The 16,696-nt window shown below is 37.6% G+C and overlaps 1 protein-coding gene across 3 annotated transcripts in view; it reads right to left on the bottom strand.

The window, feature by feature from the left end:
- Window positions 1-16,696, bottom strand: part of mrpl23 (mitochondrial ribosomal protein L23) — an 873,401-nt gene that overhangs the window by 43,257 nt on the left and 813,448 nt on the right. For all 3 annotated transcript variants that reach the window (XM_051923629.1, XM_051923628.1, XM_028793519.2), the window contains exon 4: window positions 12,904-12,977. In XM_051923629.1, coding sequence (XP_051779589.1) covers window positions 12,904-12,977 — 74 coding nt within the window. The remainder of the gene's footprint in view (window positions 1-12,903; window positions 12,978-16,696) is intronic.

Genomic DNA, 16,696 nt, shown 5'->3' with positions numbered 1-16,696 from the left:
ATTGCTCTTCAATCAAAAGCATTTGTTTTGTTTTACACCGCACCATGGCAAAACTCACAGTTTCACATGTGTACCCTGGTCTCCCCCAACCTCACAAGTGATTGTCACTGAATCACACCATGTGAATTTTTCTTCAATCGAATGTATCTTTATCCTGCCACACCGCTGTTCTTCCCCAACTGTCCCATTAATGTCTCTGTTCCATTCCACAGATTACGAGTATGCCAGTTTTCGACCTATGTGCCAAAAATGTGCCCCATAGGTTGACTGAACATTATGTGAATGGTTTAAAATGTATGTGTGCCCTATCCAGGGCTATTTCCTGCCCTTGCCCGGAGCTTCCAGGAAAGACATTGCCACCAGCACTGAAAGAAGCTGGAATTAAAATTTAAGTACTCGGTTTAATTCAAATGTAAAATGGAAGAAAAAAAGCACACAAAATAAACTTCTGTGGGGCAACTGCAACAGAAGTCAGGAGATATGTGAATTGCAGGGCAAAACTGAAAGCCAAATTTCTCCCTGGGGACAAAAAGTTCTATTTATATAAAATCTAAAATCCATTGCAAGATTTCTGTGTCTATTGGTAAATAGAAATTGTTTCAAGGACTAGCATGAAAAATTATTTTAAAAGTAAAGGTTTGGATGAGTATACAATTACATATATGCATAGTTAAAAATTGTTAACTTGTTGCTTCAGTAATATATAAAGTGTCCGTGCATATTTTTTTTTCCTCTAAAAAATAAAATCTATTTGCAACTTCATCAAATGTTTTGAAAGATTGTTCAGGTGCAAAAGACTAAATGTTTCCAAAAAGGGAATACCTTGCAGTGCTATGGGATACACAATTTAAACTTGGTACAATGACAGCTGATAGATTGGGGCACATAAGAAAATTGATTCCAGGGTATTACATCATAAAATGTTATGGTCATGTACTGTAAAATCCAATTTTATGGAGAGGAATTCCTAAAATGCCTAATTTTGGGCGTTTTATTTATTTGCTATTGATGTGACACAAAGGCTTTTACTTACAGTATATAAAGATGTTCTTTTAAAAATCTTAAGTATTACATTCACTAGTCTTTAGTCATCTGAAACTCCTTTATTATATGAGCAAAAAAGTTGCCAAACATTTTTTGGGTTGTAATTTAGGCACAATAATGCCAAAAACCCTTGGGTCATAAGGGGTAAAAACCCATAATTGTATATACATGTTGTATGAAAGTGAACTCTGAGATAATTCAGGATATTTTTATTTATACCAACTGTTTAAAGCTGTTTTTGTAACAACAAGCTTTTAAAGTCTGGTTTGTCAGTGAACCAATTAGGTTTGCAAAATCTGACCAGATTTATATCTGCATCACTTGTTGATTAAAAAATTATTACTAAAGAGTATTATTTAATGGGTGAGTCAAATTAATTCAAATATCAAATGTCAGAAACTCATGGTGCTTTACATTTTCCAAATTTGCCACTTTTTTTTTTGTTTGTTTTTTAACATTTGCCTCAAATGTAAAGCTTACCATGTTAAATCAATCTCAGTTTTACAGCAATCCTTTATCTTAGAACTCCTGTAAAACAGCTTTTATTATGCTGTTTTTAAGGTTTCCGGTTATTGCTTATACAAGTGTACACATCCAGAATTAGAAAAATACTTGGGCTGTCATTATCCCTACTTAACAAATTTATAACAGACAGCATTACATTCTTCAACATACCATTTAAATAAATGGCATGTGCTCTCTCTTATGGGTTATACTAATGAGCATTAGTTTGCCTTCAAAAGTCAAACAAATGACACAATTAAGTACGCAGTTTTGTTTGGTCTGCTAACTGCATGTTTCAGTGATAATATCTTTGTTAACACAGTACATGTCATATTAATAGGGAGATGTGCCTTGTCCTTTGAAGCGTTGAAACACAAAATAAATTTTATTTTAGTATTAAATGGAGCAACTCATGTCATCGTAGGTGTAGACAAACTAAACACTGGCTTTGTTTGAATCTTACCTCAATGTATACTTGATGCAACTGTTGTTAGTGCTGCTAGTCCTTCCCAAATCCCAGTCCTATATACATAACTGTGGATGCATTACAAATAACCCCTGCAACCTTGAATTTTATTCGCTCGTTAGAAAAATAGACAGATGCTTGAATTGATGCAGTTTATCAGTACAAGAAGTGCTCATTAAAATCAAGAGAATGAATGTAAAGCCTCTGTTCATTTATTGGGACTGTGAGGGGCACTATTAAAAGTGATTAATCATATTATACTTTTAAAAACCTGCGACAATATAACTTAAACTACAGTATTACCCCTCATTTCATTGGTAAAGTTATCTCATGCATCACCACTGCTAGACATTTTATGTGTAGTTTTCAGTCACTTTTAGTGCATTCTGGGGAATTTTGTCTACTTGCAGTACCGAATGACTACTGAATGACTACTGCAGTATTGACTTGGTACTACCGGTACTGTAAAAAAGCTGCTACTATTACATTTTCTGAACTTTGGTATTGAATTATTGCCTAAGTATCAGTTCTTGTACCCTACTCCAAAACAGTACAAATAGTCTTAGCATGCTGGAGCGTATTGTGGGGGAGGGGCAAGGACACTAGTGAAAATGTCAAGAAAACAGTTTTTGTTTGGTGAAAACAGAAATGGATATACAACACTAAGTATTCTGTCCCCGAACGCCGTATTAGCAAGGCTTCTCTTCCAAGACCCAGTCTGTACGGAGTGTGTGTCGCCCCACTGTTTGTAGTGAACGTGGACAGATAGTTTACTCACCAAGAAGTCAAGGCTGTGAATCCGTATACTTTAATGTAGATTTCTTGCCAGAAGTAATACAAGTATTAGGACATAGAACCATTGATAACTTGAAGGTAAAAGGACGATAATTTCCTTAATCTAAATACAATATGGTGGGAACTAAAGTAAAGACAAAAGCAGCGCCAATAGCAAAAGGGGAGGTAGGGACATACCAAATGTATTACTTAAATGGGGGTGGAGGTAGGAATGTACCAAACAGTTGAATAACAATATTAACACGGGCTGCTGTAGCAGCACACTCCCCGTCTGGTATCGTCAGATAGCACCATTAATCTTGAATATTAACATTACAAGAACAGCCACAATCAACAATAAACCTTAAATGAGTTCTCAGATTCAATAGTCACAAGTAAAACATTTTCTAACTGAAGATGGTAGAGATTGGTGTGACCTCTGAAGGTTCACGGTACATCAGCCGTGGTGGGACTGAATTGGTCTTTCTGACGAAGTAACAGGACAACTTCGGTGACTGGTCTGAAGAAGGTCTTAACAGTCCCATCTCTGGCAGTCTTTACTTCAACCTTGCGGACCCTTCCGTCATCACTGGGCATGGTCTTTACAATAAGACCCATGGGCCAATCGATCCGATGAGCTTGGTGATCCTTCAGTAAGACCAAATCCCCTTCTTGAAGGTTAGGTATTTGTACTTGCCATCTTCTGCGGTCTTGTAAAAGGTTCAGATACTCTTTTCTCTCTGGTCGTTTCTTCAGTGTTCTCTTAAGTGAAGCAAATCTTGACACCGCTTGCTCACGATTATTGGGAAGAATGGGCCTTGGATTGTGGAGGGGTAATGGAGCTACCCAACTGTTAGAACTATGTTTACAGAATTCCTCGTCCATACTTTTGATGAACTCCTTATCTTCAACAGAAGGAGCTACCTTATTGTCGTCGCTGGTTGTCTGGAAAACCGTATGACCAAGATCGTCTTCAGGCATAACCATACCGAGCTCTTGTATGTTATCAAATACCTGTGTGTGCAGATTAGGTCTCTCTTTCACGAAATAGTGGCATGGGCATTGTCTGAAGTAAGAGACACGCCCCCTTTCAATCACACTTGTCTTATAAGAATGGATGCTGCAAGGTCTGTGTGTTTTATTTATGCAGACATCTCCCACAATGACCCAACCTAAATCAAGTCTCTGGGCATAAGGGGCATCATTTGGGCCATTACACTGTTGACGTACCTTATGGACTCTTAGAATGTCTCTGCCCAGCAAAAGCAAGATGTTAGCATCCTTGTCAAGAGGTGGGACACAGCTGGCTATATGCTTCAGGTGAGGATGGCACCGTGCTACTTCAGGCGTGGGGATCTCCTCCCTGTCACTTGGTAACTGGTCACATTCAATCAGCGTAGGAAGTGGAAACTGTGCGTTCCCTCGCACCGCTTCCACGATAAAACCATCTGCTCTTCTTCCTGTAGCATTCACTAGGCCTGCACATGTGCCTAGGGTATAGGGTGAAGAGTTCCCCTTTAGATTGAACAGGTTAAAGAACTCTGGATCTGCAAGTGAACGATTGCTCTGTTCGTCTAAAATAGCATACATTTTAATGGCCTTCTCTGGTTGTTCCTTGTGGAACACCTTTACAAGACATATTTTCGCACAGGATCTTCCACAAAGTCCTTCTCCACATACCTCGGTACATTTAGATGATACTGGCCTTGGCACTTCTTCAGAGCTCTCCCTGCCATGCCTGGAGAAGGGGATGGAGTACTCTTGGGAATCTGGATGGAGCGCAGTAACATGCTGGTCGCTGCCACACTCAGAGCATTGAATAGTGGCCTTACATTCTCTGGCAAAGTGCTCCATTGAAGCACAACACCTGTAGCAGATTTCATGCCTTCGAAGAAATTCCCTGCGCTCTTGCATGGGCTTCTCTCTGAAAGCACGACACTTCTTTAGAGGGTGCGGTTTTTTATGTATTGGGCAGTAATGGTTGGGATCGTCAATTTTCTCTTCTGTCACATCCTTGCTGGCAGTTGATGTGTTGTCTGAGATTCCAGTCTTACGAACGGAAATAGTGCTCCTTAGGTCCTTATGTCTAGCACTCAAGTTCTCATACCTTGCTGTTGTTGAGCTTGGCACGTGTGCTTCATTCATTGAGAAGCTTGGATCATTTTTGGCCTTGGCAATCTGTCTAACAAATTCTGAGAAAAAAGAGAAAGGTGGAAAGGAGACTTGATGCTGCTGCTTGTACTTGGAACCCGCCAAAGTCCACTTCTCTTGAAGATGGTATGGCAGTTTTACCACTAAGGGGTTAACACCATGAGCAGTATCTAAATAACTGAGACCGGGTAGATGTGGATCTGTTTTAGCAATTTCAAGTTCAAGAAGAAGGTCACTAAGTTCCAAAAGCTTGTGGTCATCCTTGTTGGACAGTTTAGGAAAGTCCTGTAGTCTTTTGAATAAGGAAAGCTCAATGACTTCGGGGCTTCCATATGTCTGGTTTAGTCTCTCCCAGACAAGGGTGAGGCCTGTGGATGGATTGTTTATATGGACATTTTTAAGTCTTTTGGCATATTCTGTCGATTGCGGCCCAAGCCATCTCACCAGTAGATCTAGTTCTTCCATAGGTGAGATGTCTAAGTCGTGGATTGCTGTCTTAAATGTGGATCTCCAGCTCCTATAGTTTTCTGGGAGGTCATCGAACCTTGTGAGACCAGTATTGATGAGTTCTCGGCGGATCATGTACCTTGCAAAGTCCGACATTTCAGCTCTTTCTGATTTCATGCCCACAGGTATTCCTTGCGGATTACTGTAGCTAATGGCATCTGGATCATGCTTAGGTACTAGTGGGGTAAATGGAGTTGCAGATGGATTCAGCTCAGGTTGTCCAAAGCCTGGGTGTCTTACGACATGACTCATTAAAGAAAACTGAGTCTCTGGAAGCATATAGCATTTCCTGGGAGGTTTAACAAATTTCTGATTATTTGCATCTGGGAGAGGTCTTGGCAGTGCATCAGTAGGTGGTATGAGTTTTGAATACTTGTGGGGATTCATGGTACTCACAATGGGGTGTGGATTAGAGTGGTCTTCCCTACTGGGTGGTGTGGCATCTTCTGGCAGGTTATGTGCTGGGGTATTGTATGTAAAGCTTTCTATTGTGGACTTAAAGGCATTGTCAGTATTCTGATCTAAGACAAACTGGTAAGTTCGTTTTACGGGATCTTCTGTGGTGGTCAGCCTGAGGGGATGGTTGACTTCGTCCTCTTCCTCTACGGCCTCTTCCAAAATACTCAATTTGGCCAAAGCTGCTGCCTCCTCTCGTTGCGTTTGGAGGACCTCTAACTGAGCCTCTGCTTGCATGCGGGCTGCTTCTGCCTTAAGGGCTGCTTCCTTTTTAATAAAGGCAGTCTGAATCTTAGCTGCCTCTGCTTCTGCACGGGCTAAAACCAGTTGGTTGCTTAAGTCTGATCTCTGGGAATTTGATTGTAGGGATCTAAATGATTTTCTAGAGTGCCTAGATGAGACAGAATAGCAGGATGCGGTATCATTAAACTGCCTTATCCTATTTTTTAACCTTGACTTGACTTCAAGAAATGTGATGTGCCTTTGCTGATCAAGGAGAGTAATGCTATTTAACTCCTGTAATGCTTCTTCCATGTTTATATTTAACAAAAAGGCAGAATACTTCTCAAAATGTCTTTTATAGTTCTCATAGGTATGTTTAAGTCTTGCAAACAAGTCCTTTAATTGCTCTGGACTGTCACTGGCATCATCAGCAATGGCAATGCAATGAATAGTTTTGCTCCATAAATCTAAAAGTCTGTTTGACATTTCTATCCTTTGACTTTCAAACCCTTCTCTGATTTTTAAAGATGGCTTAACTGTGCGTTTAGGTCGGGCAGACAGTTCACCTTCTATTCCAATATCATCTTCAGGTGGGAGTAATTCACCTTTTGGTTCCTGGGACTCCAATTCTAGTGAATGCGCTGATTCCTGCTGAGACATACTGCGATGAGGAGTGCTGGGCGGGGCCGAGCCGAGTGCGAGCACGCAGGGGTCACGGAAAGTTCAGCAAAACAGCGGCGCAGCAGTGTCGGCGCGAAAGTTCCAGCTCCTTCGCTACGCAGTGAGTCAATAAACAATGATATTTATACAGAGCCCTTCAACTGCGTGAAAATTGAAAGTAAAACTACTAAGTAAACTGAACAAAGACAAAAATAGCAAGATAGTCGCCGTTTGAGCTGTCGTTGACTAGTAGCGTTTAAAGAGTTCAGCGTTTTAGGTATAACGAAGACAAGTACTTAAGGAACAGTTCTTTGCTAGTTGCCCCAAAGTAACGGAGTTAGGAATATATACAGCAGTCTTTGATTAGCCCCAGGCTTGACACGATCAGGCATTAGAAATCCGTCCTTTTACTATTCTGTCCCCGAACGCCGTATTAGCAAGGCTTCTCTTCCAAGACCCAGTCTGTACGGAGTGTGTGTCGCCCCACTGTTTGTAGTGAACGTGGACAGATAGTTTACTCACCAAGAAGTCAAGGCTGTGAATCCGTATACTTTAATGTAGATTTCTTGCCAGAAGTAATACAAGTATTAGGACATAGAACCATTGATAACTTGAAGGTAAAAGGACAATAATTTCCTTAACCTAAATACAATATGGTGGGAACTAAAGTAAAGACAAAAGCAGCGCCAATAGCAAAAGGGGAGGTAGGGACATACCAAATGTATTACTTAAATGGGGGTGGAGGTAGGAATGTACCAAACAGTTGAATAACAATATTAACACGGGCTGCTGTAGCAGCACACTAAGCCAATAACCTATAATGTACAGGTAGTCGTCGAGTTATGACCATGCTCGGTTCTGACGGACTGGTCCTAAATCTATCTGGATGAAATACTACGTATTCAAACCTGACCGTATGTATAGTACTGTATAATACATTTTCTATCTTGTTTAATGCAAACTTAGTATTACTACTTTGTTTTTTCGTTATTACTTTTGCTTGCATGGGTGCCAAAACCTGAGCAGCTTCATGAATCCTTTATTTGTTTCTGTTACGTGACATTAACAGTGTGAGTCTCTCCCAGTGTTCATTGTGTTAACTGTAAGAGGAAGAATTGTACCGGCAGGGTGGAGCACTCGTATGTCTTCTGTTTTAACATTTCAGCCCATTAATAATAAAAATTAACATATAAAGGAGTTCAGAGTGGTTTCATTAACCCTTCGTGGTGGTTTGCACAAAGTAGCAGATCATGAATTACAATGCAGAAGCTTCAGAGGTTAAATGGATTCAAAGCCAGAAAGCAGCAGTATGGCACATGCCTTTAACACCAGTTACAATGGGATAACTTAAAGTCACATGCAATCACATTCACTTTTCTCCCTTATACTGAATGATCACCTTCATATCTGTGTCAAGATCAATTGCCTTTTTTTCCCTGTAATTGTAAGACAAATGGAATTGAACATAGTCAAAACCACTGCAGGTAATAAACTGAGATTCAGGTGAATGAGTCACAGCATACAGAACTGGCATGGTTAAAGCTGTTGTTTGCCTGTGAGACATGGTAGTGGTCCATAAGTCGACTACTACGTGTATAAACAAGATTCACATTAAGCAAACAGAAATGCAATCAATTATCTTGTGCTTTATATTTGTAATTAACTTAGATCACTTTGCAGGGATTTGTTTTCACTTCACAAAACAATTAGAAAAGTCTGCTAAAATTCATAACATTACATACATAAAATTCCCAAATTCTACTTATCCAATTGCGGCTTGCAGAGTGCAGAGCCTATTTGGGCATCACTAACTGCAACACAAGAAACAGCACTTGACAAGGGCACCACTGCAAAAGTCTATCACAGGACCAATTCTCTCTCTCTTTCTCTCATACACAGTCATATGAAAAGGTTTGGGAACCCCTCTTAAATCTTTGGATTTTTGTTTCTCATTGGCTGAGCTTTCAAAGTAGCAACTTCCTTTTAATATGTGACATGCCTTATGGAAACAGTAGTATTTCAGCAGTGACATTAAGTTTATTGGATTAACAGAAAATATGCAATATGCATCATAACAAAATTAGACAGGTGCATAAATTTGGGCTCCCCAACAGAGATATTACATCAATACTTAGTTGAGCCTCCTTTTGTAAATCTAACAGCCTCTAGACGCTGTCCGCCTATAGCCTGTGATGAGTGTCTGGATGGAAGTATTTTGAATATTCTTCCATACAAAATCTCTCCAGTTCAGTTAAATTTGATGGCTGCCGAGCAAGGACAGCCTGCTTCAAATCATCCCATAGATTTTCAATGATACTCAAGTCAGGGGACTATGACGGCCATTCCAGAACATTGTACTTCCCCCTCTTCATGAATGCCTTGGTAGATTTCGAACTGTGTTTTAGGTCATTGTCTTGTTGGACTATCCAACCCCTGCGCAACTTCAACTTTGTGACTGACACTTGAACATTATCCTGAAGAATTTGTTGATATTGGGTTGAATTAATCCGAACATCGACTTTAACAAGGGCCCCAGTCCCTGAACTAGCCACACAGCATGATGGAACCTCCACTAAATTTGATAGTAGGTAGCAGGTGTTTTTCTTGGAATGCGGTGTTCTTCTTCTGCCATGCGAAGTGCTTTTTGTTATGACCAAATAACTCAATTTTTGTCTCATCAGTCCAAAGCACTTTGTTCCAAAATGAATCTGGCTTGTCTAAATGAGCATTTTTATACAACAAGCAACTCTGTTTGTAGTGTGAGTGCAGAAAGGGCTTCTTTCTCATCACCCTGCCATAAAGATGTTCTTTGTACAAATTACACTTAATTGTACAACGATGTACAGATACACCATCTGCAGCAAGGTGTTCTTGCAGATCTTGGAGGTGATCTGTGGGTTGTCTATAACCATTCTCACAATCCTGCGCATATGCTGCTCCTGTATTTTTCTTGGCCTGCAGACCTGCTGGGTTTAACAGCAACTGTGCCTGTGGCCTTCCATTTCCTGATTCCATTACTTACAGTTGAAATTGACAGTTTAAACGTCTGAGATAGCTTTTTGTAGCCTTCCCCTAAACCATGAGACTGAACAATCTTTGTTTTCAGATCTTTTGAGAGATGCTTTGAGGATCCCAAGCACAACTTGCAATTGACCACCTTAAATACCTTTTCTCATGATTGGACACACCTGTCTATGACATTTAAGGCTTAATGAGCTAATCCAACCAATTTGGTGTTGCAAGTAATCAGTATTGAGCAGTTACATGCATTCAAATCAGCACAATTACAAGGGGACGCACATTTTTGCACACCCTGTTTTTCACATTTGATTTAATTTCATACAACTAAATATTGCTTCACTAAAAATCTTTGTTCAGAAAACACCCCAGTACTCAGATGTTCCTAGGAAATGAAAGACATACCACTGTTATCTTTTTTTGTTGAAAGCAAAATTATGCAGGCTGAGAGGGGTTCCCAAACTTTTTCATAAGACTGTACACACACATACACACACCCCTAAAGAAAATCACAGGGTCAGTTTCAATTCTCCAATTAAATAACTAGTCCATCCTCTAGGATTAGGAGGAACACTGAAGTACCTGCTAAAAAGCCAACATAGACATGAAAAGAAAACTCCACATGGACAAAGATGAGGTACAGAATACAAACTAAGAACACGGAGACACTATCCATTCAAATCATGACAAACAGAATATTAAATATATATAAAACTAAATCTTTATGAAGGCACCTGCTATTGACCCATATAGGTAAGTAGCCTGATTAATTGTATACATTTAAGTAGGGATGTCAAGATACCAGAATTTCAGTATTCAATACCAATTGTGCCTTTTTCTGTAATACAACAAAATACAAAAACACTAATAATAAGAGCAATTTTAAAATTGTATAATCTTCAAGTAAATTAGTAATGTCATTCAAAAATATCAAAATACCATGCAGGTCTCAAATTTAGTTTATTAAAAACTTGGGGATTCCCCCATGACAAGCATGGCTGAGTCAGTGAATTCCAAAATAATTCAAAGTACAGTGATTAAACAAATTAAAGCTGCTTTTGTAACAAAACACTTGTAATATCTGGTTTGTAAAAGAACCTCTCCATTAGGCGTATAAAGTTCACCATTATAAGATTTATAACTGCAACATTAGCTAGTTAAAGAAAAAGTAAAGAGTAAAATTTTATGAATGAGTCAAGTTAACTGAAAATTGCAAGTGTCTCAAGCTCCTGGCGTTTTAATTCTCTCTTTTTTTTTTTTTAGATTTTATTTTATTAAAATCAAAAAACATTCCATACATGCAAGTCAAGTTTAACAAAACTAGTTTGAAATTTTGTAAATTTCTTCCTGTATTTTTTACATTTGTCCCAACTTGAAGGCTTCCAGTGTTAAATCAAACTTATCAGTTTTGCATTAATCCATTACTTCAGAACTCTAGCAAAACAGCCTTTGTTGGGCTGTTTTCTAGGTGTCTTGGATAAGTTATGTTTTGTTATTGCTTTTGTCTGTGTACAAATTCAGAATTAGAAAATTAGATCAACTGATGTTACTTGTATTCAATTACTCCTAACTGAGAGATTGCTTACCATCTGCCATTTTTTTCAATTAAGATTTTAATCACATTTTAAGGATTATACTTAGTTCAAAATGCAAAAGAAATACATAAATTTAGTGTTTGTAGATTCATATACAACCAGGAATTATCTTGCTTTGTCAATATCTATACCGCAATAAGCAAATGGATGGATGCTTCTAAGGTTGAATGCAAAGCCTCCGTTACTTTCTTGGGACTATGTATGACATTGTATTAAAATGTGATTATTTGTTCAATCAATTAATCACCTGTTAGAAATTCCTGACACCAAATTAAACAATTACATGTTTTCGTTCATATCACTGCACTCTCAAAACACACAAAAATTGATTACTGAACTGACTCTATAATGGAATAAAAGCAGCAATGACAAAAGCCTGTGTGTGTTTTGCACTTTTTTTGTTTTAACAGTATTCCTGCAGTCATATGCTGAAATTCCTCTGCAACAAACTCAAAGAATTTCCAGACGTGATCTCTATTGTTTGACATTTGTTAATATGGTTCTGTAGCATTAATACTGTAAACTATTTGCATATGTAGTTTTTATTCATGTTTTTCTCACATACGATGGTGCATTTTGAAGTAATTCATCCACTTGCAGTCACACCTTAGTGCAATACCACTATTATTTTGTACAACTGACATTGTAAAAAGCTAGTACTGTAATGTTTGCAATTTTATGATATTGACTTGGTAAACAAGTATCCACTATTTTGACATCTGCAAATTGAAGTTGTCTTGTTATTTAAGAATAAATTAAACTGATCTACATACAGATAAAACAAATATAAAAACAGTTAAAAAAATGCTTTCATTATAGACAAATGAGTAAGCCTCAAATTGTGAAGCCAGAAACATTAAGCTGTAACAACTATTGTTACACCTCAGTTACCAAATCCTCCTAGAACAAAGGTCCTTTGCATTTACTTTTTCCAACTTGTATTCTGAATTTAGAAAGCCTGTATAAACAAGCAAGGTAACTAAATTAAGAATTTATTAGAAATAAAAATCCAACAATGCTACCCTTTAGAATTTATATAACTCCAGCTGCTATGCACCATTTGACATAAGAGCATAAACTTGACAGGTGCTTTGATATACTAATTACAATTACAATTCATATTTATAAAACTATAATTTGAACCTTGAATGGAAGGAAAAGAAAATAACAGACCACTGCAAGTTTACATGTAAAGTTTAACTAAAGACTGTTTTCAATGAAAGAGAACAGCAGTCTGATACAAAGTGTATGTTACAACTTTAAAGAAATTTATTTAGTGTTTAACACAAGTCCATGTAAAAGCAGCTTGCACTATACCTGAGAAAACAATACCACCTAATACAATTCAACTACACATGCTCACACTGCAAACTAGAACAAAAAGGTCTGCTAAAATGTAAACTGATAAATACCATAATAAAAGGGAAGAAAATGTCTGAGTGGAAACTATTACATGAGAATTTGTAAACATTTACAAACGATATATAGAGATGGGTTCATACTCACCAGCTGAACATAAGCCACTTTGTAATCGGGACGCTTCACTCTCTGATTCAAATGATTTCTTTTTTTATTTGTACCTGTATGGAGGAAAAATATAGTTTATAGAGACTTTGCTTATAAAAAATGATACTTTTGTTCAGTAGCCATGCCAGGATTAATAATTCTTAATTAATATTACCCTAAATTCTTGTCTATAAGCCGCGGCTTATCTAAGGAAAAAAGTTGTGAAAATGAAAAAATAGAATATCGGCTTATACATAAATTCGGCTTATACAGTAATCCCTCCTCCATCGCGGGGGTTGCGTTCCAGAGCCACCCGCGAAATAAGAAAATCCGCGAAGTAGAAACCATATGTTTATATGGTTATTTTTATATTGTCATGCTTGGGTCACAGATTTGCGCAGAAACACAGGAGGTTGTAGAGAGACAGGAACGTTATTCAAACACTGCAAACAAACATTTGTCTCTTTTTCAAAAGTTTAAACTGTGCTCCATGACAAGACAGAGATGACAGTTCTGTCTCACAATTAAAAGAATGCAAACATATCTTCCTCTTCAAAGGTGTGTGTGTCAGGAGCACAGAATGTCACATAGATAGAGAAAACAATCTCTAGCAAACAAATCAATGGTGCTGTTTGGCTTTTAGGTATGCGAAGCACCGCGGCACAAAGCTGTTGAAGACGGCAGCTCACACCCCCTCCGTCAGGAGCAGGAAGAGAGAGAGAGAGAGAGACAGAGTTTGTTTTTCAGTCAAAAATCAATACGTGCCCTTTGAGCTTTTAAGTATGCGAAGCACTGTGCAGCATGTCTTTTCAGGAATCAGCTTTACAAAAGATAGCAACGTGAAGATAATCTTTCAGCATTTTTAGACAAGCGTCCCTATCGTCTAGGTGTGCGAACAGCCCCCCTGCTCAATCCCCATATGTCAGGATCACAGATAGTCAGCGCAAGAGAGAGAGAGAAAAGTAAGCAATCTAGCTTCTCCGCCATCTGCCAATAGCATCCCTTGTATGAAATCAACTGGGCAAACCAACTGAGGAAGCATGTACCAGAAATTAAAAGACCCATTGTCTGCAGAAATCCGCGAACCAGCAAAAAATCCATGATATATATTTAAATATGCTTACATATAAAATCACAATTTAAATGACCGCTACGCGCACGTGTTGACTCGGCAACGCCCAGAGCAGAAAGAACGCGCTCCGGCCGCGCCATGTGGGGAGTGAGAGAGACGCCAATATCTCACACTCTTTCCCCCCTTAAAGAAATTAAATGGGTGCGAGTGAGACCACTGACCTCCCTCTCTTCTATTAGTTATAGGTTATAGTACGTTCGGCTTATCCATGAGTCCGGCTTATCTATGATAAGATTTTATTTTAAAAATTCGTATGATTTTTGGTCTCCGGCTTATACACGAGTCCGGCTTATAGACAAGAACCTAGGGTAATTCTTATGTATTTAATGTATTCTGTTTGTGGTAACCTACATATAATAAAAGTATATCTAATTAACAACATAGCACCTGAATCACTAGCAAAAAAGGAAAAATATAACCTCAAAGTAATAACAACCCTGTATTCATATACTGCAGCACAAATGTTTTACATTACTTATGTCAGCAGTGCTTCAGAGATTATACACTTACCTGAAATTAAATAACCTCATTTAGTTTTCCTGTTTAAATTGATAATAACCTAAACATACTAATGCTAAAGACATTGTCTTATAAATTCACTTCTCATGGTTGCATGCATCTGCTTGTACAGAGAAAGATTACATTTGCTTATTTAAGGTAAAACATAGTACTTGCTTGGATGAAACATAACATTTCCAGGAATATAAACAACTGTACAAGCTTAAAAATGTAACATTTTCTATGTAAAGTTATCTGATAAGCCAGAATTTATAAAAAAATATAAAATTTATAAAAAGAATATAAAAAAAAAAAAATGCAAACATGCTGGGAAACACAGCAAAAATAAAACAAATAGTACTAAATATTGACCTAACATTACAAAGTAAAAACATAAAAACACACTTCTTTTTGTTTAGTCTGTATACTGGTCCGTTTGAATTTGATATCTAATTACATTTCTCAGACCTACAGCAGGTAACTATAGCAACATCCTCCAAAATACATATCATGGACAGAGAATTGGGCCTTGTCACTATGAGCACTTCCCACAAAAAAAAAAAAAAAATTGTCTACTCTGGTACCGATTAACTCTTTGCCCACTCAACAGGAACATTTGACGCAACAGGTATCAGTCCAACACAAGCCATAAATCAGCCTTTGCAATTAGATTTTAAGACAGCCTAAAATGAAAGCCTTTTCCCTGGCTCCAGTACAGCTGTGCACAGCTGTTATTTTAAGGAAAAGAGGACCCCTCATTTTTTAAAGGGAAAAGGAAAATTTCCTCTATATAAGGCATAGAATTCTGTTAGATTCTGATTAAAAAAAAAACCAATCTTAACATTTTACTGTATATGACATGTTAGTATTTCTTCAAACAATGCTTGACGAACATTGCAAAAATTAATATAAACACCATCTTAAAAGGTAAAAAATTAGGAGCAATATACCAAAATTTCATTGAAAACACTCACTGTAAACTAAATACTAAAATTTTCAAACATTAGAAATTAATTCAAGGGTGTTATTTTGGCAGAGGCATTGAGGATCAAGTCATTTCAGTCATGTTTGCAAATTAAACTTTGTCCTCTGTCAGAGTAAGGAAGGAAAAAGCACATACTGATGACATGTTTTAACAAAATGACTAAAAAAAAGAAATATTCTACTATTTAATAAAGTAAAAAAAAATGTATAAGATTAAAAAGAACAAAACTTGAAACAGTACATAAAATACAAAAAAAACCCCATAACATTAAAGATGAGTGAAACAACAAAAATAGAAAAACAAAAACATTAGAGCACAAATTCAACATCAAAAAACGAGGATGTGAAACATCAAAATGGTTACATAAAATTCACTACAAAAAGTCGAGTGTATAAAAAAATGAGTGTAAGAAACTGACAAAACTGAAAAGGCAAATGCTCTTTACAATCAAAATGTCATCTTGAAAAAACAGAAGTGTTTACCCTGTGGATGCACCGGAACAGCATTCACATGTACAGACATTTCCTGGAATTAACTACTTTACTGCCTTGTAGGAAACAAGATAAAGTCACAGTCAATGACCCCAGGAAAAGTCATCAATTTCTGGAAATTACTTGCTAACATTACACCTTGAATATATTTTACTGATTTCACAGTGCACACTGTACTTGTCTCGTACAAGGACAAGTCAAATGAAAACCTTAAAACTGCAACAGAAATTCTAAGCACCATATATACCATTGTTACAGAAATTGGCAACATCACTAGCAATAAATGTCTAGCAGGTGGAAGCACATGGTGCAGGTGAGCTACATGATGCTGATCATTTGATTTTAGAGCAAAGGGATGAATCTTACAGAAAATAATCAGCAAATGGAGGTTCAGTACAGTGATGCATGTCTTGTTGCAATATGTTATCACTCAGCCCCATACTGCTCATTCAAAGGTTGTAACCATCAAGAACCTGCACTTCAAGTGTTTTACACTTTCATAATACTTGCCAGCAGTGTATACCACATCTGGACCATTCAAAGAATCAGCTGGCAGAAAGACTTTCAAAGTCATCAGAAGAGGGTGCATGAATGGCTGGGCAAGTGACCAAAACACTTTGTAAGTGCTGGAAGACTTGTATCGAACACTATGCAGATTCCGAAGAAAAATACTACAGTTGTATGACA

Source organism: Erpetoichthys calabaricus, chromosome 2, assembly GCF_900747795.2.
Source record: "Erpetoichthys calabaricus chromosome 2, fErpCal1.3, whole genome shotgun sequence".
NCBI classification, from domain to species: domain Eukaryota; kingdom Metazoa; phylum Chordata; class Cladistia; order Polypteriformes; family Polypteridae; genus Erpetoichthys; species Erpetoichthys calabaricus.
This window is presented reverse-complemented; position numbering and strand designations above follow the sequence as displayed.